The sequence below is a fragment of the Somniosus microcephalus genome, chromosome 19 (genome assembly GCF_052327205.1).
Source record: "Somniosus microcephalus isolate GS21.2 chromosome 19, FLI_Smic_1.0, whole genome shotgun sequence".
Classification (NCBI taxonomy): Eukaryota; Metazoa; Chordata; class Chondrichthyes; order Squaliformes; family Somniosidae; genus Somniosus; species Somniosus microcephalus.
Window position 1 is genome coordinate 39887363 of NC_141005.1, and position 27237 is coordinate 39914599.

At 42.2% G+C, this 27237-nt stretch overlaps 1 protein-coding gene across 8 annotated transcripts in view; it reads right to left on the reverse strand.

The window, feature by feature from the left end:
• Positions 1 to 27237, reverse strand: part of clip1a (CAP-GLY domain containing linker protein 1a) — a 180035-nt gene that overhangs the window by 103459 nt on the left and 49339 nt on the right. For all 8 annotated transcript variants that reach the window (XM_085961663.1, XM_085961661.1, XM_085961660.1 and 5 more), the window contains exons 3-4: positions 26037 to 26608; positions 8623 to 8747 (exon numbers count right to left, since the gene is read on the reverse strand). In XM_085961663.1, the coding sequence (XP_085817789.1) occupies positions 8623 to 8747; positions 26037 to 26608 (697 nt within the window). The remainder of the gene's footprint in view (positions 1 to 8622; positions 8748 to 26036; positions 26609 to 27237) is intronic.

The window sequence follows — 27237 nt, forward strand, 5'->3', positions numbered from 1 at the left end:
CTTGGGGGCTCTAGAACGAGGGGTCAGTCTCAGGATACGGGGTAGGACATTTAGGACTGAGATGAGGAGAAATGTCTTCACTCAGAGGGTGGTGAATCTGTGGAATTCTCTACCACAGAAGGCTGTGGCGGCCAAGTCACTGAATATATTTAAGAAGGAGATAGATAGATTTCTAGATGCAAAAGGCGTCAAGGGGTATGGGGAGAGAGCGGGAACATGGTATTGAGATAGAAGATCAGTCATGATCATGTTGAATGGCGGAGCAGGCTCGAAGGGCCGAATGGCCTACTCCTGCAACTATTTTTCTATGTTCTATATTTCTATTCACTCTGGCCTCTCAAATCTGTGTGCCAAAGCTCCTTCAACAGCACCTTCCAAACCTGCGACCTCTACCACTTAGAAGGACAAGGGCAGCAGACGCATGGGAACATCACCTACAAGTTTCCCTCCAAGCCACACACCATCCTGACTTGGACCTGTATCGCCGTTCCTTCACTGTCGCTGGGCCAAAATCCTGGAACTCCCTTCCTACACCATATGGACTGCAGCGGTTCAAGGCGGCGGCTCACCACCCTCTTCTCAAGGGCAATTAGGGATGGGCACTAAATGCAGGCCTAGCCAGCGACGCCCACATCCCATCAATGAATTTTTTAAAAACTCACTTGAATGTGCCTTACCGATCAAAATCAATATTTCACTTAAGTTGTCAGCTTTGTCTCATTGGTAGCACTCTTGCCTCCGAGTCAGAAGCTTGTGTGCTCAAGCCTACTCCAGGACTTGAGCAGTAACTTTATGGCTGACACTTCAATGCAGTATTGAGAGAGTGCTTGAACTTCGGAGGTGCTGTCTTTCAGATGAGATATTAAACTGAGGTCATGTCTGCCCTCTTGGGTAGACATAAAAGATCCCATGATACTATTTGCAGAAGAGCAGGGGAGTTCTTCTCGTGTCCTGGCTAACATTTGTCCTCCAACCAATATCACTAAAATTATTTAATTGGTCATTTACCTCATTGCGGTTTGAGAGAATTTTTTTTAATTTTTTTAAAATTCATTCATGGGATGTGGGCATCGCTGCCAAGGCCAGCATTGATTGCCCATCCCTAATTGCCCTCGAGAAGGTGGTGGTGAGCTGAACCACTGCAGTCTGTGTGGTGAAGCTTCTCCCACAGTGCTATTAGGGAGGGAGTTCCAGGATTTTGACCCAGCGACGATGAAGGGTCGGCAATATACTTCCAAGTCAGGATGGTGTGTGACTTGGAGGGGAACTTGGAGGCGGTGGTGTTCCCATGCACCTGTTGCCCATGTCCTTCTAGGTGGAAGAGGTCACGGGCTTGGGAAGTGCCGAAGAAGCCTTGGCAAGTTGTAGATGGTGCACACTGCGGCCACGGTACGCTGTTACCATATTTCCCTACATTACAACAGTGACTACACTTCAAAAGTTCATTGGCTGTGAAGTGCTTTGGGACATCGAGGTCGTGAAAGGCAAGTCTTTCTATAAAGGCCATTGTCGGGAGCGGTGAGAGTGGAAGTTCAGTGAGTATTTAAACTCACTTTCGCGGGATTTTTTCACACAGGCCATTGTCGGGAGCAGTGAGAGCGGAGGTTCAGTGAGGATTTAAACTCACTTTTGCGGGCTTTTTTTTCCACAGCAGCTTACCAATCGCGCAGACCGGCGGCGGCGTTCCAGAGCCACGTCACGATTCAAAACGTGACACGGGCAGGAAGAAGCAGCTGATTGGGTGAGTATTTATACTACTATATAGTTTGACAGTTAAGGTTCATAGTTTATAAAATTTAGACGGTCTTAATTTTGTGGTTATACTTTCTACGGTCTCTATTGTGTAGCGTGGGGTGCTAGGGAAGAAGGGCCCTTGAGTATATCATTTAATTGTAATATAATTGGTGGTATTGATTTAATTTAAATTAATTAAAAAGGGTAAGTCATGGCAGCAAAGCTCGGCCCTGTGGCATGCTCCTCCTGCACTATGTGGGAAATCAGGGACACGGACGACCATGTGTGCGGGAAGTCTATCCAGCTGCAGCTACTGGCAGACCGCATTGCGGCGCTGGAGCTGCGAATGGATCCATACTGGAGCATTCGCGATGCTGAGGACGTCGTGGATATCACATTTAATCAGTTGGTCACACCGCAGGTAAAGGCTGCACAGGCAGGAAGGGAATAGGTGACCTCCAGGCAGAGTAGTAGGCGCAGGCAGGGGTCCCCTGTGGCCATCCCCCTCTCAAACAGATATACCGGAGGATGGCTTATCGGGGGAAGGCAGCAGCAACCAACTTCCTGGCACCATGGGTGGTTCTGCTGCACGGGACAGGAGGAAAAAGAGCGGGAGAGCTATAGTGATGGGGGATTCTATTGTAAGGGGAATAGATGGGCGTTTCTGCGGCCGCAAACGAGACTCCAGGATGGTATGTTGCCTCCCTGGTGCAAGGGTCAAGGATGCCTCGGAGCGGCTGCAGGGCATTCTGGAGGGGGAGGGGGAACAGCCAGTTGTCGTGGTGCATATAGGTACCAACGACATAGGTAAAAAACAGGATGAGGTCCTAAAAGCTGAATATAGGGAGTTAGGAGGTAAATTTAAAAAATAGGACATCAAAGGGTTGTAATCTCAGGATTGCTACCAGTGCCACGTGCTAGTCAGAGTAGAAATAGAAGGATATTTCAGATGAATATGTGGTTAGAAGAATGGTGCAAGGGGGAGGAATTCAAATTCCTGGGACATTGGAACCGGTTCTGGGGGAGGTGGGACCAGTACAAACAGGACGTTTGCACCTGGGCAGGACCGGGACCGATGTACATGGGGGAGTGTTTGCTAGTGCTATTGGGGAGGGTTTAAACTAAAATGGCAGGGGGTTGGGAACCTGTGCAGGGAGACAGAGGAAAGGGAAGCAAGGACAGAAGCAAAAGACAGGAAGGAGAAAAGCAAAAGTAGAAGTCAAAGAAATCAAGGGTGTAAGTCAAACATGGCCGCAGTAAACAATAATTCTAAAAGACCTAAGAGTGTTAAAAAAACAAGCCTGAAGGCTGTGTGTCTTAATGCGAGGAGCATTCGTAATAAGGTGGATGAATTAGCTGCGCAAATAGATGTAAACGGATATGATATAATTGGGATTACGGAGACATGGCTCCAGGATTACCAAGGCTGGGAATTCAACATCCAGGGGTATTCAATATTCAGGAAGGACAGGCAAAAAGGAAAAGGCGGTGGGGTAACATTGCTGGTTAAAGAGGAGCTTAACACATTAGTAAGGAAGGATATTCGCTCTGATGATGTGGAATCTGTATGGGTAGAGCTGAGAAATACCATGAGGCAGAAAACGTTAGTGGGAGTTGTATACAGACCCCCAGTAATGCAGAGGTTGGGAATGGCATTAAACGGGAAATTAGAGATGCATGCAATAAGGGCACAACAGTTATCATGGGTGGCTTTAATCTACATATAGATTGGTCTAACCAAATTAGTAACAAAACTGTGGAAGAGGAATTCCTAGAGTGTATACGGGATGGTTTCCTGGACCAATTTTTTTTATTCATTGATGGGATGTGGGCGTCGCTGGCTAGGCCTGCATTTAGTGCCCATCCCTAATTGCCCTGGAGAAGATGGTGGTGAGCCGCCTTCTTGAACCGCTGCAGTCCATATGGTGTAGGTACACCCACAATGCTGTTAGGAAGGGAGTTCCAGGATTTTGGCCCAGCGACAGTAAAGGAACGGCGATACAGGTCCAAGTCAGGATGGTGTGTGGCTTGGAGGGAAACTTGTAGGTGATGTTCCCATGCGTCTGCTGCCCTTGTCCTAAGTGGTAGAGGTCGCGGGTTTGGAAGGTGCTGTCGAAGGAGCTTTGGCGAGTTGCTGCAGTGCATCTTGTAGATGGTACACACTGCAGCCACAGTGCGCCGGTGGTGGAGGGAGTGAATGTTGAAGGTGGTGGATGGAGTGTCAATCAAGCGGGCTGCTCTATCCTGAATGGTGTCGAGCTTCTTGAGTGTTGTTGGAGCTGCACTCATCCAGGCAAGTGGAGAGTATTCCATCACACTCCTGACTTGTGCCTTGTAGATGGTGGAAAGGCTTTGGGGAGTCAGGAGGTGAGACACTCGCCGCAGAATTCCCAGCCTCTGGCCTGCTCTTGTAGCCACAGTATTTATATGGCTGGTCCAGTTCAGTTTCTGATCAATGGTAACCCCCAGGATGTTGATAGTGGGGGATTCAGCGATGGTAATGCCATTGAATGTCAAGGGGAGATGGTTAGAGTCTCGCTTATTGGAGATGGTCATTGCCTGGCACTTGTGTGGTGCGAATGTTACTTGCCAGTTGTCAGCCCAAGTCTGAATGTTGTCGAGGAACCAACTAGAGATCAGGCCATCTTAGACTGGGTATTATGTAATGAGAAAGGATTAATTAGCAATCTTGTTGTGCAAGGCCCCTTGGGGAGGAGCGATCGTAATATGATAGAATTCTTCATCATTAAGATGGAGAGTGAAGTAGTTGATTCAGAGACTTGGGCACTGAATTTAAATAAAAAGGAAACTACGATGGTATGAGGCGCGAGTTGGCTAGGATGGATTGGGGAATGTTACTTAAAAGGTTGAAGGTGAATAGGCAATGGCAAACATTTAAAGATCGCATGGATGAACTCCAGAATTTGTTCATCCCTGTTTGGCATAAAAAACAAAACAAAAAAGGTGACTCAACATTGGCTAACAAGGGAAATTAGGGATAGCATAAGATCCAAGGAGGAGACACATAAATTGGCCAGAAAAAGCAGCAAACCTGAGGATTGGGAGCACTTTAGGATTCAGCAAAGGAGGACAAAGGGATTAATTAAAAGGGGGAAAACAGAGTATGAGAGTAAGCTTGCAGGGAACATAAAAGCTGACTGTAAAAGCTTCTATGGTTATGTGAAGAGAAAAAGATTGGTAAAGTCAAGCGTAGGTCCCTTGCAGTTAGAATCAGGGGAATTAATAATGGGGAACAAAGACATGGCTGACCAATTAAATACATACTTTGGTTCTGTCTTCACAAAGGAGGACACAAATAAACTCCCAGAGATGTCGGGGAACATAAGGTCTAATGAGAGAGGGGAACTGAATGAAATCAGTATTTGTAGGGAAATGGTGTTAGGGAAATTGACAGGATTGAAGGCCGATAAATCCCCAGGGCCCGATAATCTACATCCTAGGGTACTTAAGGAAGTGGCCCTAGAACTAGTAGATGCATTGCTGGTCATCTTCCAAAATTCTATGGACTCTGGAACAGTTCCCATGGATTGGAGGGTAGCTAATGTAACCCCACTATTTAAAAAAGGTGGTAGAGAAAAAACAGGGAATTATAGACCGGTGAGCCTGACATCGGCAGTGGGGAAAATGCTAGAATCCATTATAAAAGATGTACTAGCAGAGCACTTGGAAAACAGTGACAGGATCAGACAAAGTCAACATGGATTTACAAAAGGTAAATCATGCTTGACTAATCTACTGGAATTTTGTGAGGATATAACTGGTAGAATAGATAAGGGAGAACCAGTGGATGTGCTGTATTTGGACTTTCAGAAGGCTTTCGATAAGGTCCCGCATAAGAGACTAGTGTGCAAAGTTAAAGCACTTGGGATTGGGGCTAAGGTACTGTCTTGGATAGAAAACTGGTTGGCAGGCAGGAAACAAAGAGTTGGAATAAACGAGTCTTTTTCCGAGTTGCAGGCAGTGACTAGTGGGGTACCGCAAGGATCGGTGCTAGGACCCCAGTTATTCACAATATATATTAATGATCTAGACGAGGGAACTAGATGTAATATCTCCAAGTTTGCAGACGACACAAAGCTGGGTGGGCGTGTGTGCTGTGAGGAGGATGCAGAGAAACTCCAGTACGATTTGGACAGGTTGGGCGATTGGGCAGATGCATGGCAGATGCAGTATAATGTGGATAAATGCGAGGTTATCCACTTTGGTGGCAAAAACAGGAAGGCAGATTATCTGAACGGCAATAGATTGGGAAGAGGGGAAGTGCAACGAGACCTGGGTGTCCTTGTGCACCAGTCGCTGAAGGTAAGCATGCAGGTGCAGCAGGCGGTAAGAAGGCAAATGGTATGTTGGCCTTCATAGCGAGAGGATTAGAGTACAGGAGCAAGGATGTCTTGCTGCAGTTGTACAGGGCCTTGGTGAGACCACACCTTGAGTATTGTGTGCAGTTTTGGTCACCTTATCTGAGGAAGGATGTTCTTGCCATGGAGGGAGTGCAGCAAAGATTCACCAGACTGATATCTGGGGATGGCAGGAATGACGTACGAGGAGAGATTGGGTCGATTAGGCTTATATTCACGAGAGTTTAGAAGAATGAGAGGGGATCTCATTGAAACTTATAAAATTCTAACAGGACTAGACAGAGTAGATGCAGGAAGGATGTTCCCAATGGCAGGGGAGTCCAGAACCAGGGGTCACAGTCTAAGGATAAGGGGTAAGCCATTTAGGACAGAAATGAGGAGGAATTTCTTCACCCAGAGTGGTGAACCTGTGGAATTCTCTACCACAGAAGACAGTTGAGGCCAATTCATTAAATATATTCAAGAAGGAGTTAGATATATTTCTTAAGGCTAAGGGGATCAAGGGATATGGGGAGAAAGCAGGGACAGGGTAGTGAATTTGGATGATCAGCCATGATCGCATTGAATGGCGGAGCAGGCTCGAGGGGCCGAATGGCCTACTCCTATCTTCTGTGTTTCTATGTTCATCATCTGTACACAGAATGAATCTCAGAGCAATTTAAAAAAAACTCCATTTCTTTACCAATGCACCAGAAAATATTGTTTGAAAAATTATGAAGCACAACGGCATCATAATTTAGTCTATGCACAAAGAACTTTATGTTGGGAGTTGCTGATTTCTTTGTATTTTAAGGCATATTCAATTGATTTAGTGGAAACCCATCTGAGAGATCAGAGTGAATAACTGAGTAATGTAAATGCGATGGCAGGTGGCCCATCACGGTAATGCAGCAAATTTACCGCAATGTATCAAATGACTGACTTAAGGTAAAAATGAGATGTCTGATACTGAAAGATGCAGGTCTCAGCCTGTAATACTATTTTCTTATCACTTGACAAAACTTAAAATCTATGTAATTTTGTCCTTTCCTCCCCAAAATCTCTTATTGCCAGTTACTTGCATTATAACGTTTATAGTACAGGTAGACTACCCTTTATCCGGACTTCCGAAAACCGAAACCCTCTAAAAACCGAAGGTTTTTTCGTTCAGCGTAAGTCGTGCGTACGACTTACGCTGAACGAAAAAACCTTCGGGTTTTTAGAGGGTTCCGGAAGTTCGGATAAAGGGTAAGTCGTGCGCACGACCCCCTGCCGACCCCGACAACCCCCCCGCGGAACCCGCCAGCCCCGACAACCGCCGACCCCGCCAGCCCCGACCCCCCCCCCCCCCCCGGACCCCGCCAGCCCAGACAACCGCCGACCTCCCCCCCCCCCCCCCCCCCCGCGTACCCCGCCGGCCCCGACCCCGACTGACTTACGCTGAGCGTCAGCGTAAGTCGTGCGCACGACCCCCCGCCGACCCACCTTCCGAAATCCGAAATTCTCCTTTATCCGAAACTCGGCTGGTCCCGAGGTTTTCGGATAAAGGATAGTCTACCTGTACATTATTTGTTTATTTTTCCCACCTTTGGTTTTTTGTGGTTATTTAGATTATAAAATATATTTTCGCCTCCTTCCTTCCCATGTGGTCCCGTTCATCGTGCTGAGCTATCATTCATTAACACTGCCCAATGAAATGAGGTTTTCCCCCCACGGTAAACAGCACCTGAACAGGTGGTGTTTTAGGTCTAACTGACTGATCCAGCTGCAATGTCCATAATTGTAATGTATGTGCCTTTAAGAGCCCCAGGTGTACTGTAATGCCGGTAATGGCCACTCGGGCTATATAAGCCTGTATATTGTGTTGTATCAGTTAGTTCCCCTCCAGACTTTGTTTCGTAAACACCTATGAAACCAACTCCTGTCTTCAGTGTCTCTATCAACACACAGACACAACAATAATCAACATTAAACAATTCAAACATCCCCTCTCTGGGCCTGGCACAAACATCAGCCCCTTTGATAACAAAAAAAATAACCTTGTCCCAAACAACACTATTACCTCAAGTTTTCTTCAATAGTTCAAACTGCATGAAAAAGGGAAAAAAAGGAAAACTTGGCTTTTTAATTGTGTGTGTTTCTGCTGGTTACTTGACCATTGGTAATTTTTTGCTTTTTTTGATTCATACACAGTCAATTAGATATTTGACTGTTAATTGAAGAGATAATTAATTTGAGCCAATCATAATTTTTCCCGTAGAAAGATAATTTAGTTAAAGTTAATTTCGGGTGAAGACCCCAGCCTGATAAGAGCACACCATGCAACAAATCCTCTAGGTTATGAATTATTCTTTCAAATTAATATCAAGAAAGTATCTATTTCAATTCAAGTTGTTTATTGTAACTGAAATGGAGGCTTTCTAGTTCATCAAATGCTAATCTGCCAGGTTCTGAAAATAATGAAATGTTTTATAAATGGCATGTTTTCAAAGGGCTCTACTGTAAACAGTGCACATCATCCCAAACAAACCTGGTTCCAGCCACAGCTCCATCATTCTTTCCGAGGGGTTCATCCAGTTCCACTCCACACCATTCCCCTTTGGCAAAGTCAGTCTCTCCCAGGAAGCGCACTACTCCTGCTTTGGTACCACCAACCTGCAGAACGACAACACAAAGCTGTATTAGAAGTAAATAATTAACATTTTTGTTTTATCTAAATAAAAAGTGTGAATTAAAACTAAATCATATCTAATCACAGGATCAGACGAGCCAACTGTGCAACACAAGGCTGGATAAACACACCTGCCCTTCTCTCTATTGCTAACTTCCAAAATCATGCAAATTGCATTTCAACTTCAGCTTCCTTCCATGCATTGAATTCAGCCCCAAAACTAGTACGTGTAAAAAAAAGCCCTTTAGAAGTTTGTTGTTTACATGCGCTTACATAAAGATTCTTCTCCACTAAGCTGCTACAAAGCAACCCAACACATTACATTTGAGCTGCTTAAAAATAAACTAAGTTCTATTACTAATAACCAGCAGAATAACCAACGTCATCCAGACACAGGGGAGCATAATTTAGCTCGTGCCAGTCTAATAGATCAGTAATATTGAAGTGATAACACGTATGCTGCCAGTTACACTATTACATTTTAAATCTGGTTATGTTTGCACTGAATTGGGTACTTCCACTTAGTCAGCCCAAAGAACTATTATCTATTGTATAGATCTATAGAATAAGAACTGTGCAGAAAGTGCACTTTTCCTGTCCATTATACGGAGTGTTACACAGAAATTCCTGTTTACATTTGATAAAAAACAAAGGCAGTCATCTGACAGACGAGCCAGAATGCCTGTAAACTATGAGTAACCTGAGTTTGTGTTTACTTAAGTATTAGATTTTGGAATCTCAAACACTTGGAGACAGAATGCCAGTCAGACTTGTAATTGATCCAAAGATTAATTTCATGAATAAACAGCAGTTATGCCTTGGGACACAGTTGCACTTTAGCAGAATAATAGTGAGTGACATGGTATAGAAGTAGGCCATTTAGCTCCTCAAGCCTGTTCCACTATTCAATTTAATCATGACTGATCTGTATCTTAACTCTATTTACCTGCCTTGATTCCATATCCCTTAATACCCTTGCCTAACAAAAATCTCTCAGTCTCAGTTTTGACATTTTTAATTGACCTAGCCAACAGCATTTTGGGAGGGGGGTGGGGGGCGCAGAGGAGAAAGAGTTCCAGACTTCTTCGACCCTTTGCGTGAACATAGGAACAGGAGTCGGCCATTTAGCTCCTCGAGCCTGTTCCGCCATTCAATGAGATCATGGCTGATCTGTGATCTAACTCCAGATACTTAAAGAAATGCTTCCTGACTACACCGCAAAAAGGCCCAGCTCTAATTTTAAAATGATGCAAGAACTTGCACATCAACATTGGACTCTCCCACCAGAGGGAATAAACTATCTACCCTATCACATCATTTCATCATCGTAAACAGCTCAATTAGATCACCCTTTGATCTTCCAGACTCATGAGAATACAAGCCTAGTCTTTGTAACCTGTCCTCATAATTTAACCCATTTCGCCCCAGTATCATTCTGGTGAAGCAGTGCTGTACCCACTCAAAGGCTGTATACCCTTCCTGATATATGCACCTGTCATTTTTTAAAAAGCCATTCTGCAGTGGCACAGGAGATTCACTAGTAATATATTAAAAACCAATACGTATGCAGATGTCACATTCAATGTCACAATTTATTACAGATGCAAAATATTAAAATGCTGGGTGCGTCGGACATGCATTTCTAACCCCCTGAAACTAATGAACACATTCCAGCTGCAAACTTCCCTGGCCAAACAATTAAATCCTGAATGACCTGTATCTTTGTTTACTTGTTGCCTTGAAAATTCCATCTTAACGAAATATTGCATTCTGCAAATATTACATGGTATAACACTCCTGCCCTTATAAAAGAGCAGAATACCAGACTTTTTGTGAATAAGAGGTTTGCTATTATGTATTTATTCTCAAAGGAAAATTTATTCTCTCGGCTCAAAGGAGCAGGAGTGCTTACTTTTTTGACTTGTAGAGAGCATAAACAGCAGCATAGGTCCGTTGGGCCGAATGGCCTGTTTCTGTGCTGTAAAATGCTATGCCATTCTATGTCTATCTTAATCTATTAATACATTTTAAATGGCATGTCAAGTATGAACAGACATCAGACTTTGGTACAGATACAATGCAATCTTAAAATGCTGGTATTTCTGAGCTGCAGTCAAACTAGCAAAACAAATTCCAACCAACAAATTTCACACAAACAACTGACTTCTGAACAACTTCAACTTGTGTGTACTTGTGGTCTTAAATGGTCAGGACACCTAAAATAGAACTCCCCCTTAGTAGCAGAATGATATATAGTGCATTACATGGTATAATACAGCCTGAACTGACTAGCACTTTCCAATTTACAAAGTTCTCTGACCAAACAACAATTAAACACTAACTGACCCGAGCTCAACAATAATTAGTTCTGATGGAAGGTCATCAACCTGAAACGTTAACTCTGTTTCTCTCTCCACAGATGATGCCTGACCTGCTGAGTATTTCCAGCATTTTTCTGATTTTATTTCAACAATAATTAGACTTGTGGCTTTTAGGAAGACTGCTCCACTTTAGAATTTTTAAAAAACACCTCTCTTCCCATCTGCCACTCCCTCTAATATTGCCAGATCCGTGACCCCCTCTCCCATTGAGTAACTGCCTCACCGCTGGACCAGCCCCTCGAGTGTCCCTAGACACTTTGAACCCCCAGTATTGCCAGACTGTAGGACCTTTCCCATTATGAGAAACTCTGAATCTCTTGCTCACTAGTGCCACCAGACCCTCGCAAGCCAAACAATTTATCTCATCCCATGGTTCCACAAACCTCATGTTACCCCTCTGCAATGTTGTCAAACTCTATACTCTCTTGCCAGGTGCTGGCAAACTTCAAGCACTCCTCCCTAGTAAGATTAAACTTTACATTACATTCCCCCACTGCTCTCATACCCCAGGAACAAACTAGTGTTGGTGCCAAAACTCAAGACCTCCACCAGTCCTTTCAACCCAAGGATTGGCACCCCAGTGCTTCGAAACCACCGGAGAGTAGAAAATAACCTCCCTCCCTCTGGCTTCAAGCTGGGGCAATGTCATGGGAATGGAACAAGCCAGTGATGGGCCACATTGGTTGCCATGTCGGCACAGAGGGAGGGTCCTCAGGTCTAGCAGCACTGCAGGGGATCACCAAGTCTGGCAGCACTGATGGAGAGCGTGTGCCCAGCATCTGACACCACAGGTTTGAGTAGGTTGACAATCATTGCCCCAACTTTCCTCAGTCATGTCTCACTACTAGCAAGTTCCACACACTGTGTTCCCCTGCCCACCAGCTTTGTGGGGAAGAAAAGGGGATTTCTGAAAATGCTTAGGAATCCCAGTGTCAGACAAACATGGAAATAGAAGCCATGAGGGAAGAGAGCTAGAGGTCATCCAAGAAAAACACTACACAACACAATAACAACGCATGCAGCTGAAGTACATGAGCTGGAGATAAAAGCCCAAGATAGAATTGGTCGACTAATGACATGTGCCTCAATGGCACAGGAAGAATAAAGTAAGCTATAAAAATCAATGGCCTCAACAATATATTGTACTTTACCAATAAAACAATGCATCCTCTAACTCAGCGTGACCAACTCGAATACTTATTTCAATTCAGGTATATTGTGAAAGTTAAATAACTGACCAAAACATGATCCAATTATCCCGTGAGCAGTCACTACAATAGCTTTACAGGTTCAGCATTAACCTTCGATTTCAATAGGGTTTGATTGAATTTTAATTGCAGCTCTGTAAAATCATCATAAATTAAAACAAATGCAGTTACGATGGATACAGCTTTGATTTTATCCGAGGTGACACTATTTGCATCCTGAGGATGAGCTGTTTGTTGCATCAAGCCAAACCAAGTCTACCAGACTGCAGTCTGGCGCTTCATATGCAGCAGTTGGATACGCAAAAAAACTCCTAATTGGAGAATTCCTGTAGTTTCTAAATAAAAATCAGTGATGTAGTATTTTGTCAATTACTATATTCTTAAAACTTGAATGAAACCTGCGCTGGCAGTTCTGGATGGGCTGTGACTCATCAAACCACTGTACATCTAATTAGACAGTAGCTAGTATATCCAAAATGTTAGCACATTTTAATACTCTTTCAGAATGTATTTCACAATTGAGAGATTTGGAGCTGTTTTTCCAAAACATACCAACTAAAAATAGCAGTTGACAGAATGCAAAACTTCCATTGTTGCACAGAATTATTTTTAAAACATAAATGGCTACCCCATATTTTCTTAAATATTATTTTAAAACTTTGAAAGCAAGATACCATACAAAAGGTGTGGTCTGTCGGTGTTGACCCATAGACATTAAAACACACAAAAAATGGTTGTGACACAATTTGAAGTTTTTAATTTAAAAACTAGCAGATTTAGCAGGCTTTGCTCATCTGGAGCATCCTGGTGATGCTTAGTTACTAATCTGTCCTGTCCCTTTAAAGTTACAGCTCAAGTACTCCCTGTGGGAATCAAAGTAATTTGAAGCTGCTTGTAATTGTATCTTGGGTCAACTAGAGGTCAGTGAATTGCTTGCAAATTTCAGGCTCCAGATCAAACAAATGGCTTAGTGTTAAATATGCATTATCTGGAATAAAAACATGTAGACTAGGAAGGTCTCAAATCTGACTGCCTGTCTGTGACGAGTTCAGTATCTCAGTAGATCAAACTAGGATAGCAATGAATGTGCTAGAATTACCCAGTGTCCTAGAAGGGGGAGGGGTGGCAGGGAGGGGGGAAAATAGCATTTCTGCTCTTAATTACTCGTTAGAGACTTGACAGAAGTGTGCTTGTGTGTACACTGACTGGGTGAGGACAGATTTTTTAGAATTTGGTTGGCCACTAAAACAAGAGATCAGAGGAAACCATATCCCAGAATGAGGCCCCAACTGCAGGAGAGGATGAAGTAAGGGGATAGTTTTTATAAAAACTTACAGAAATACGCATTAAGATTTTTAATTGATATACTAAAAGGTTATAGTACATTTTAGCAAAATACACTTATTTAAAAAAGAGAGAATAAAGATTTTTTTGCCATTGTTGAAGTCATTTTCTATCAAAACAAGCAAATAATACTGCAAGCGAATGACCGCATGGAAGAGGACAAAAGGAATGGGGCGAAAGAACAAAATAAGTGAGTGGAAGAACAATAGAATGAGCAAATGAAGCAAAACGAGTGAGCAGAAGAATAAACAGACAAGCTTTCAAAAGAATGATTGAGCATTTAAAAAAAAAGGAACGAATGGAGGAATAAAAAAAGACAAGAGCAAAACAGCATGATTGCAAGAGTCAGAGACCACAGCACACACACGCACCAGGGGGAAAAGCATTTCAAAGAGCAAAATAGGAATGTGAAGGAAAACATCTGCAGGGGTATAAAAGAATGGAGTTGTGTTATTTGGAGCAATAAGTGAAAAAGGCAGCTCATGAGCATGTATGCAAGACATTGAGACACACAGCAAGCATGAGCGCGCTTGGGGAAATCAGCCACAGTTCTTGCTTTTGATTGCTATTCAATGGTCCCTGATGGAAAGTATGCATGTGTGGAGAAATAAAATGAGGAAAGGATTTGAAGCCCTCCATGATTGAATTACCTGCCTACGCTCACATATGGAAGAACCACTTAGCCAAGGTATTCACAGGCAGCCAACACCCATTAAACAATATCCAAGCAAGAATCAGCACCCTTCATAGAGGAGGGAAAAAAGAAAATATTCATAAAACTATGGTATAATCAAAAGCAAGCAATTACTGCCGCTACTCATTGCACAGCGCTATCAAGGCACCAGGTTACGAACATCACATTTTTTTTGTCCTGGTTAACAGAGTCATAAAATGTGCCATCACGATTACTTATGTTAGTGCAACCAGAATTTGCATGGAGACAATGGCCCAGAAGTTGCTGGGAAAATAACGAGTTTAATGTGCATGCCATTATTAGTGTGTAAATCATCCAGCAATTTGTGGCAAGGAAGAGATAACCCGTCAGTTGCAAATCACCACAAATTGCAGGACGATTTGCACCACTCAAAAACGGCAGCTCACAGTCAGCCTCCCCGTAAGTTTCAAGAAATTGTTGCATTTGTGTAGTAATTACCAATGAAACTCACTGCAGAAAGCTAGGTCTGGGACTCAACAGCGCAAGGGCCCTTTTAATGGCGAGATGTATGCCCTGCAATGGCACTCAACCGCTCCAACCCAGAAGGGAACAATTGAAACTGTGAAGTGTCAATTCCTGCAGGTAGTAAATGGTTCTTAGAAATGTTACATTTAAAAAAAAGTTTCTTACTTTTCCTTTCTGCCCCCCCCCCCCACCGTCTCTCTTAACCCAATCTTTCTTTCCCTTTCTTTATTTCTCTTTCTGCATCTAATTTGACTCTAATACACCCTATTTCCTTCTCCAACGTTCCTGTTTCTTTCTCTATCCTTAAATCTAATTGGTTAAGGAGATAGACTGTTGGTCCCATCATTCACCAAGGTCCCAGACCTTGCTGCACTATTATTAGCAAGTACTTCCTGTAACTTGCGGTGGTGAGGGAAAAAATGTAATTAACGAGGCATGCTCCAGCAAATTCTAAGCCATTAATATATCCCCAGTTGACTTTTACTGGTGAATCACCAACCTTTCAGGAAGCAATTACTTCACTTCCATGTCACCACATTACAATCTCTTAAATTATATTTACTGTTTAACAAGTCAGGCTGTCAATACAGCAATTCCTGATTTTAATCACCTATACACAAAATTAAATGGTACCTAAACATAATCGTGTGCTCTCCCCTGTACTGTTTGCATCACGCCCAGTTCACTTGCAGAATCATTCAGTACACCTCTATTCTCTACCCATAAATCTGGGAGTCTGAATGAGTACAGTGTCAAATAGGAGCCATATTCATATTAAAATAAAGCTATGGAATAGGAACAGGAGTAAGCCATTCATCCCCTTGAGCCTATTCTGCCATTCAATTATATCATGACTGATCTGTATCCTAACTCCATCCACCCACCTTCGCTCCATATCCCTTAATAGCCTTGGCTAGCAAAAATCTATCGACCTCTGATTTAAAATTATTAATTGAGCTAGCAGCTACTGCTTTTTGTGGGAAAGAGTTCCACACTTCTACAACTCTGCATGAAGAAGTGATTTCCAACTACTCTCCTGAATGGCCTGGCTCTGATTTTAAGGATATGTCCCCTTGTCCTAGACTCACCCCACCAGTGGAAACAGTTTCTCCATCTACCCTCTCAATTGCTTTCAAAATCCTAAAACCTCAATCAAATCACCCCTTAACCTTCTATATTCTAGGGAATACAAGCCTAGTTTATGTAATCTCTCATAATCTAACCCTTGGAGCCCTGGTAACATTCTGGCGAATCTGCACTGCACTCTTTCCAAGGTGCAGTACCCAGAGCTGTACACAGTACTCCAGATGTGGTCTAACCAGGGCTTCGTATAGCTGTAGCAAAACTTCCTCCCCATTATAAAGGCTAGTTATAAAGGCTAACATTCCATTCGACTTTGATTATTTTTGTACCTGACTACTACATTTTACATAGAAACATAGAAGATAGGAGCAGGAGCAGGCCATTCGGCCCCTCGAGCCTGCTCCGCCATTCAATGCGATCATGGCTGATCATCCAAATTCAGTACCCGGTCCCTGCTTTCTCCCCATATCCCTTGATCCCCTTAGCCTTAAGAAATATATCTAACTCCTTCTTGAATATATTTAATGAATTGGTCTCAACTGCCTTCTGTGGTAGAGAATTCCACAGGTTCGCCACTCTCTGGGTGAAGAAATTCTGCCTCATCTCTGTCCTAAATGGCTTACCCCTTATCCTTAGACTGTGACCCCTGGTTCTGAACTCCCCGCCATTGGGAACAGCCTTCCTGTATCTAGTCTGTCTAGTCCTGTTAGAATTTTATAAGTTTCAATGAGATCCCCTCTCACTCTTCTAAACTCTAGCAAATATAAGCCCAATCGACCCAATCTCTTCATGTCATTCCTGCCATCCCAGGTATCAGTCTGGTGAATCTTCGCTGCACTCCCTCCATGGCAAGAACATCCTTCCTCAGATAAGGCGACCAAAACTGCACACAATACTCAAGGTGTGGTCTCACCAAGGCCCTGTACAACTGCAGCAAGACCTCCTTGCTCCTGTACTCAAATCCTCTCGCTATGAAGGCCAGCATACCATTTGCCTTAACCGCCTGCTGCACCTACATGCTTACCTTCAGCGACTGGTGCACAAGGACACCCATGTCTCGTTGCACTTCCCCTTTTCCCAATCTATTGCCATTCAGATAATCTGTCTTCCTGTTTTTGCCACCAAAGTGGATAACCTCGCATTTATCCACATTATACTGCATCTGCCATGCATCTGCCCAATCTGTCCAAATCGTACTGGAGTTTCTCTGCATCCTCCTCACAGCACACACGCCCACCCAGCTTTGTCTCATCTCCAAGTTTGCAGATATTACATCTAGTTCCCTCGTCTAGATCATTAATATATATAGTGAATAACTGGGGTCCTAGCACCGATCCCTGCGCTACCCCATTAGTCACTGCCTTCCACTCGGAAAAAGACCCGTTTATTCCAACTCTTTGCTTTCTGTCTGCCAACCAGTTTTCTATCCAAGTCTACCTTACCCTCAATCCCATGTGCTTTAACTTTGCACGCTAGTCACTTATGCGGGACCTTATCGAAAGCCTTCTGAAAGTCCAAATACACCACATCCACTGGTTCTCCCTTATCTATTCTACCAGTTACAGCCTCAAAAAATTCCAGTAGATTAGTCAAGCATGATTTACCTTTTGTAAATCCATGTTGACTTTGTCCGATCCTGTCACTGTTTTCCAAGTGCTCTGCTATTACATCTTTTATAATGGACTCTAGCATTTTCCCCACTACCGATGTTAGGCTTTAATTCCCCATTTTTTCTCTACCACCTTTTTTAAATAGTGGGATTACATTAGCTACCCTCCAATCCATGGGAACTGTTCGAGTCTATTTGGAAGATGACCAGCAATGCATCTACTATTTCTAGGGCCACTTCCTTAAGTACCCTAGCATGTAGAGGGTCAGGCCCTGGGGATTTATTGGACTTCAATCCCGTCAATTTCCCTAACACCATTTCCCTACAAATACTGATTTCATTCAGTTCCTCCCTCTCATTAGACCCTATGTTCCCTGACATCTCTGGGAGGTTATTTGTGTCCTCCTTTGTGAAGACAGAACCAAAGTATGTATTTAATTGGTCTGCCATGTCTTTGTTCCCCCATTATAAATTCCCCTGATTCTGACTGCAAGGGACCTATGCTTGACTTTACCAATCTTTTTCTCTTCACATATCTACAGAAGCTTTTACAGTCAGTTTTTATGTTCCCTGCAAACTTATTCATATATACTTTATTTTCCCCCTCTTAATTAATCCCTTTGTCCTCCTTTGTTGAATCCTAAACTGCTCCCAATCCTCAGGTTTGCTGCTTTTTCTGGCCAATTTATATGTCCTCTCCTTGGATCTTATGCTATCCCTAATTTCCCTTGTTAGCCACGGTTGAGTCACCTTTTTTGTTTTATTTTTATGCCAAACAGGGATGAACAAATTCTGTAGTTCATCCATGCGATCTTTAAATGTTTGCCATTGCCTATTCACCGTCAACCTTTTAAGTAACATTCCCCAATCCATCCTAGCCAACTCGCGCCTCATACCATCGTAGTTTCCTTTATTTAAATTCAGTACCCAAGTCGCTGAATCAACTACTTCACTCGCCATCTTAATGATGAAGAATTCTATCATATTATGATCACTCCTCCCCAAGGGGCCTCGCACAACAAGATGGCTAATTAATATTGATGTGTGCAAGGACCCCATAATCTCTTTGGACCTCCACTGCTCCTAGGTTTCCACCATTTAAAAATTCATCTATCCTTTTAGTCCAAAGTGGATGACCTCACACTTACCTGCGTTGAAATCCATCTGCCACAGTATTGCCCATTCACTTAAGCCATCACTGTCTCTTTGTAATTTTATGCTTCCATCTGCACTACATACTATGCCACCAATCTTTGTGTCACTGGAAAACTTGGTACAGGAAACTCTTTTATCCGGCACCGACGGGACCGGCGTGGTGCTGGTTGATCAAAAAGTCCGGATTACAGAGAGGTATACTTACTAAGGTACGAGAGCCCCGTACACGGCCGCAGATCCAGGCGTCCTTGTTGCATGGCAACAGGTGCAGGAACCCCGGTTACACAGCCACTAATATGAAGTAAAACTTACCTGAACCTACTGCTGAATTTTGCCGGTAAAAAGAGATGTACGGTTATTTAGGTGCCGGTAAAAAAAGAGTTTCTTGTAGATGGCTCTCTCTTGCGTTATCGAAGTCATTAATACATATAGTGAATAGTTGAGGCTCCAGCACAAATCCTTGTGGGGCACCACTCGTCACTTCCTTCCAATTCAAGTACATACCCATTATCCTTACTCTCTGTCTTCTACCACCTAACTAATCTCCTAACCAGGTCAAGAAATGTCCTTCAATTTGGAATCAAGTCTGTTTAGAACCAGTAAAGAAATGGTACTAAATGGACATATTTCAGATGTCAAAGATATTCTTAAATAATAAACATTGCCCTGCAACCAATTAACTTAATCTTACAGTTCCAAAGAAACCTAGGCACATGCCATAGCAATGCTATGAGTTGGACAATATCACAATTGTGATGATACTGCTCCAACTCTGCACGAGTAGCCAGACTAAAATGAAGTGAAAAGAACTTGTATCACCCCAAAATGGAAATGTTAATTCTTAGAAATATACCCCGTACCTTCTCAGATTGGCATGTTACAGTCTGATCTGTTGGTTGTACAAATATATTTCTATCACAATATCACCATTTCACTTCCACATGTTGAATTCAAATATCTTAGATTTTAAGGATATCTGGTAGATGATAAATCAACTTCTAGGGACTTATATTCAGTAACAATCAAATTTCACTCCAAATGAACATGACACACAACCAGCCTAGTGAGTCACTACACATTATTGATCATTTCTACATATATGCCAACTTATACGCACACAAATGGTGGAATACCATACCGCTTTGAAATCATTGTACATATATAATATTCAAAAATTCTGCAATACACAATTGTGAAATTTTTGGATGACTAACAGTACATCTACCTCAAAGGACTTACAGTTGAAATACTTACAACAGAAAGAATCTCACGTCAAGTCTATCAAAAATTTAAAATATGCATTTTCTTTTCCTGAAAAAAAATGACAACTTTTACACAAAATCTCAAATGCTGTTTCAGTTTTAGGGATTCCCTGCAACATACTGCTGCATAATTAGAAATGCCACTGTCTGGCAATTTAACATTCCTTACCATATCACAGCTCTAATCTGCCAAATGCTGAAACTACTATACATCAGTGAATGCATCCCAATGAATTAGATCGAACTGCAGGATAACTGCAAGAGCTACTTTAGTACCTCATCGGTATCAATAATGTAATTTAGATCCTTTTCAGTGCGTTGTGAAAGGGCAATAAAAATGCGCTTTCAGTGCCCTCGATGGCTTGTTGGGGAAACATACTGAGAGGTGTAATACTAAACCACACAAGCAAGAATTGTTAAAGGTAAATTCCTGATCTTTGCTAAACACACCCAAGATGATATTAGGGGCACGATAGTGTTCTCAGTGCCCCTGAACTAAGGGGTAAAAAAAAATCAGCTAACAGTACCACTCCTGATTGCTATCCAATAATCTGTGTTGAATAGTTCACGTTAGCATTGGGCGAATACAAGATCAGATAAAGACGACAAAATATGATGGAATATTTATATAATACAGATCAGACACGTTTCTGGCAATTGCATACTTTTCAAGTTTGATTAAAGCAAGTTTTTTTTTTAATTAAAACCGGTCAAAAGAAGTGTGGTGTTTTATTGCCACATCAGATGTTACGGAACAGACTAGTTCTCATTTCCACAGAGGATTTTGAGATATTCTGGCAAACTTTCTCAATGAAAAAACGTTCAGCATTAAAATACCAGGAGACTTGATATTGTGGGATGATGGGAAGAATATATAAATGTCAATGAGTCTCCTTGATGTCAAAGAAGATAGTAACATCATACTGCCATTTTCTTTTGACCGTTAAATAACCGCAATAGTTAACATTGAAACAGTAATGTTTGTTGAAAAGAAAAATTTCTCAGCGACCTCTTGAGGGCCACAGATAAAACAGCGTTACAAATAGCAGGACTGCTCCATGTAAGTGAAAAAGTGATTAGTGTCGGTCATCTAGGCTGACTCATCAAGATACGATTGGCCTTTAGCACACATTTCCAAAGTGGCTGCCAAAAGACCCAATATGGATTATTGCATATAAATAAATTGGATCCAAGAGCACTGTGCTGTCAGTAGCTAATGTCGGACTGCAGTAAGCTGGATCTAAAAGTTCTCTGGTCAATACAAACTTACCTCTATTATCAGGTGTGGAAAAGACAACTTTCATTTTACAATTGTCAGGTCATTTAGTATAAATATACAAAAATGAAGATATAATACACAAAGTTAATTTGTTGAAACTGATCTTACAGTGTAATAGTTCATACCAAGTATACAAATAAGTACAGTGAAAAATGACTGAGGATGGCTTCATAACCTACAAGTACAAAGCCATTAAGTTTTAATGAGTTGAGTTAAGTTAAATATTCCATTGCCCCCTTGTGTCTGTTTGGTTGCACCATGGGTGCTAAAGTAGAAAAACAAATTAGAAATTATTGAAAGACTACTTACAGGAAACTTTGGTTTATCCAGAGGTTGTATGTCCGGAAACCTCGATTTACCGGCAGAAATCAGGAGCCGTTTTGTTTTTTCTTCTCGTGGCTTTGTTTTCAACAGTCGGGCTCTGGAAAATCTCTCTGAAGCTGTTGCTAAGCTACAGAGACGCTTCCAAAAGGTACGGGCCGACTGTTTACAAGCTGTTGCTAAGCAACAGTGTTTGTTGTCAGATACGGAGATGAAAACCTCCGTATGCTTCAACATTAACTTTGTATGTCCGGCAGTTTTGATAGATCGGCAACAGCTTGGTCCCATCGGTGCCGGATATAACAAAGTTTCCTGTATTTGAAAGATGCCTGCATTCTACTGAATTGTTACATATTCCGAAACACTGTAATGGGAGACACCTTGACACTTAGTGTCTCAGTTTTTCCTCATTACTATGTTTTATTGTTTAGGATCAGTTAATAGGGAGGACGAGAACTTCTGATGTTTTGTGTCGAGCTCCCCTGATGCAACATCATGATGTGAATGGAAAAGTTGACTGTTGTGGACAGCACTCCCTAATTCCACCTTCATGTCTGGGGTTCAGTGGGGGGGGGGGGGGGGGGGGAGTTGAATACGAAATGGCTACTCCTAGACAACCTCTAACTCAAAATTTTCAGGTAACAGATATATTGAGTTCAAAGCTGCTTTGCCATGGAGCGATGGGACATGGATTTGCTCCTACACAGATTCCTTATCCCTGGCCTGCCATTATCGGAGGAGCCGAGTACAGGTTAGGCACGTCCATCCAGAAAGGAAGGGAATATGGCCAGAATCAGGAGGACTGCTTTCATGCACTTCTCGCAGCCATTATGCACTGGCATTGGCAGAGGACTGGGAAATAGCAAAACATTTCCTGTGTACAAGAAAATGTTACATTTTAATCATGAGTGCCAAAAATGAAGTAAAACAAAACTAAAATTGTAGAAGTGAAAGTTAACAGTTGGGTGAGTGACAAGTATGAATCATTTGTACAAAATAAACTCCACTTTAGATATTACATACTTAAAGATAAGAGGCGCGACCTAAAGAGCAGAGTGATAATATTGACAAGTGCAGTACAAGAACTACTTTCCATATTAGACAATCAATCAGATGGTGAAACTTTGTACATCAGGTATATTAAATCCATTTAATTAAAACTAGATTGCTGGTCTGTAGCATCAAACAGCTATAAGGCAAAAAATTGTGACTGGCTTAATTAAGCACTACCTGTTGAGTTAACCATATTGTTTGGCTCAAATATCCTGACTAAATGCAAACCAAAAACTAACTCCAAGCACTAGAAAAATAAGAAAGGTACCAACATCCAGCAATCATCACAAAAATAACCAATCAAATCACTCTTTTTATAAAGCTACCATTGATGAACCAGCAATTCTCACCAAACTGATCAATTGCTCAAACAATTTATTCAGATAGGCAGAATGGAGGCTGGTATTCATTTTCCTTCCTAGATGCTGATCAGAAGCCACGACCCAGTTCCTGAAGTAGATGTAGCTGAGGTACGCCACGTTCAGAGAAACGCTCATGCACTTCCACTTTAGGAAGCAATAAACAACTCAATCAGCATCCTGGAATAAAAATGATGAAGTCCCCTCTGCTGAATAGACACACTCAATGACAATACCCAAGGTTATCAAAGGAGCCTCTTCCCTGTCCTAAAATATTTGTCTGCGTGTCACTCAAAGGCAGTCTTCAATAAAAATTATTCTTCAGAGGCAGTTGTTGGTTGAAACAGTAACCTATGGGAGATAGTAAATACAGGATTAAGCACTTTCAACTGAAAGTGCTTATCTGAATAGGCTGCTTCTTCTGTTTCTGAAAAACTACCCTTAGCACTTAACACATCAATGGGATACACACTGAAGCTTAGCCGACTAAATTTAGTAAATCCTCAGCAGACAAGGTATTATTAATTATGAATTGTCAGCATATTTTAATTTTCAAAAGTTATTTGTGAACTGAAGATGTTGTACTACAACACTGCATAATTTTTCTATAATTGTTACAAATTGTGTCTTGGATACATTACGTATATGTTCCACTGCACACTATGGATACTGTATAATTATCTTCCTTTACAATCAAAAACCATTACAGTACGAAAAAATAAACCTCGCTGACACAACTCTATACAGGGATCAAAATTCACAATAGACTGCTAGATCCAAGACATCAAAGTATTAGTTAGGTACTAAATGTGATAGATAACACTCTAAGTTAGATGGTTGAGTTCAAATTCCATTCCAAGACTCAATCTAGAGACACCAGTGCAGTACTCGGAGTGCTGCATTGAGATTCCATCCTTTAGATGAAACTTTAAATTGAAGCCCTTTCTGCCAGTTCAGGTGGACGTGAAGAATCTCATGATATTATTCTACAGCAGCCTTACATCCATCGTCTTGGAAAGCTCTTTAATGTCTGTCTGTCAGTGAAGACAGAAACAAAAAGACACAAAGACACAGCAGTAAGCTTTGGAACAGGAAGGCTGCGAGGGCAGTCAGGTTTGGGTTAAAGGTAACGAGATTAAATGTGCTGGAGAATATTTCGAAGATAGTTGTTTAAGTCAAGTAAGATGACCTACTCATCGGAAAAGCATAGCGTATGGTTTATTTGACATCATTACACGAAGATGAGTTGTACTGATTGAACGAAGTGAATCGGATAATAACTGTTGCTCTGTATGTTCACTTGCTGTGAAATACAGCAGCTTACCAATCTGTATCAAGCCTTGTCTCACCAAATGTTAACTCAATCCACCTACACAGGAGCACACGTGCAAAAGACATGAATATCCAGTCAGGGTCACAAGGGCTATTATTGTCACACCGCCGGGTTACACTATTGTAAAAGTAGATATTGAGCAGTGTGAGTCAACCCCCATAAAAGTAAGATGCTTAGACTGCTGAGGGGAGTGTTCGTATCCACTGGACTCCAACAGATATCTATAGCAGTTGTGAATTTATGAAAGTAACTAATCTGTTCTGTGGAGAAAAAAATTACTTTTTTAATTCCCCTTTTCTGGCCCATAGTCTCCTATCCCTCCTTGTCCACTGACATCTTACTAGGGTATGGTTCCATGGGCACCGTCAGTCTCTGATACTTCATCCAAATGGCAATTCATGCATTGATGGCGTCAGCAGGCACTAGATGCAGGAAGGATGTTCCCGATGGCGGGGGAGTCCAGAACCAGGGGTCACAGTCTTAGGATAAGGGGTAATCCATTTAGGACTGAGATGAGGAGGAATTTCTTCACCTAGAGTGTGGTGAACCTGTGGAATTCTCTACCACAGAAGGCAGTTGAGGCCAATTCATTAAATATATTCAAGAAGGAGTTAGATATATTTCTTAAGGCTAAAGGGATCAAGGGATATGGGGAGAAAGCAAGGACAGGGTAGTGAATTTGGATGATCAGCCATGATCTCATTAAATGGCGGAACAGGCTCGAGGGGCCGAATGGCCTACTCCTGCTCCTATCTTTTATGTTTCTATTCCATTGCACATGGCATCACAGTAGAGTCTGATCCTCTCCTTGGCAAACAGTCACAGTTATAGCAGGGGTCACTGGATAATGATCAGAACCAAGAATCGCGACTGGTTTTTCCCCTCCCCAACCCAGGGGTACTGAGGTGAACTGAAGTGCTGCCTGGCTGAGGCCAGCTAACAGCAGAGGCTGTGGGTGGAACCGGAGTTATAGTTCAGCTGCTTACTGAAGAAACTTGGGAGACATTGTTCTGGGAATATACAAGCTGTGTTCAACTTTCCTTTTTGGGACATTCAGCTATTCTGATAAATAGCATTGCAAACACATTTTATAAACACAGTATTTAACAACTCAAGGCATGTTGAAAGAATATTGAAATTACAAGGTTGCACTTCTATAACAGACAAGTAGAAAAGTGTGTAAAGACTATAAAGAGTGCTATACAACCATATTCAAACAAAGAAATCAACTTAATCATGAAAAAACACATTGGGGTCAGTTCTGGAATCATTGGAAAGGGATCGGAGTATGGCAGTACTAGGATAGGGTCTGAGGGTGTACCAGTACTTTGAGGTATCCCAAGGTTGCACTGGGAGGAGGGTTCTACAAACACTGGGGCAGATCATGGGATCTGGAATTACAAGGAGGAGTCCTGCAACCTGGAAGCATTTGGGAGGGAGGTCTCAGGGTCTGGGAGCATTGGGGCCAGTCCTAGGATCAAGAAGCACTGGCTAGGAGTTTGTGAGCACCAAGAGATTTGGGAGTGGAACAGGGCTCTGGGGTCCAGCAAGACTGGGAAGTGGGTTTTGGAGCACTGGAGGGTGGGGGTAGAGTTTAGCATACCACACAGGTGAATTACTCATTCTGTTTCTTCTGTGTGTGATGTGTGAAAACCATTTGTGCAGGACCTCATCATAAAATAACATTAAATAGTTAATAAACCTACCAGAACCCGGTCTCCGATCTTTAATTCACGTTCACCCTTCTTAACAGAGCCAGCTTCTGAAAGGTTCGACACGGATTCACTAGCTGTTTTTAAGAGATTGGTCATGGCTGAAGGTGTTGCAGGTTCCTGAGCTGCACCTGATGCTGCTTTTTGTGCAGTTGGTGTAGATGGAGCTGTCGCAACACTGGCTGATGTAGATGTTGGTGATGTGGCTCTGGAAACAGCTGTTGTATGAGTCTGTGAACCATTGGCTTCACCATCTGTCATTGGGCTTCGAGATAGCTTTGAGGGTCTTGTAAATATTCCACGCAATGGTTCACACTGGAAATATCGAACCCCAGCAACTGAACCATCATTTTTACCAATTGGTTCATCCAAAACAATTCCAGCCCATTGGCCTGGAGCAAATTGACTCTCACCAAGGAACTGGATGAACCCAGGTTTACTACCATTTACCCAGATGCGCTCTCCAATTCTAAAGTCATCCACATATTCTTCCTGTTCCTCTGTGGTGGATGCACTTGGTGGTGACTTCTCTCCAGGTGATGTTTTTGCTGGAGCAGCAACAGATGCTGTAAATATAGAAAGAAATGTTAAATAATTGAAAACATAATTCCAATGAGCTTTGTTTTAATATTGTTTTCCCTTTGCTGATCATCACCCCTCATCTCATCTGGGCATTGATTCCTCGTTGGGGTACAGTTCTATGAGCATTAATCTCTGTCTAGAACCTCATGCAAATAGCCATTTATTTGTGATTATTGACAGTAAATGTAAGGAGGTTATTATATTGTGGCAGGCATCAGAGCCGAGCCCAATCCTGTCATCAACAGACATCCAGATGTGCACATTTTCCAGTAGGGTTTGTTGGAGAGTTCAGGACCAGAAATCTTGGCCAATTTTCCCTCCCCTAGTTAGGAATTAGAGTCAAATTGTAGTGCCCCTACCACCACCCTGATTGGGATTAACTGACTCACAACAGAGCAATAAATATTTTTCCTATTTAAAGCTGCACTGTATATCTCTAATGAGACCTCATTATTCCACATCCAAGAATCTTCAATAAAGTTAAGTTTTTCTTCCTACATTATTTAGCATGGGGAAAAAATGGTTACAAATAAGGTAGAAGAGACTTTTTGAATAAGAAAACCAATGCAACAGTTTCCAAAGTCAAAAATGTTTTCAGTCAGACTTTGGATTT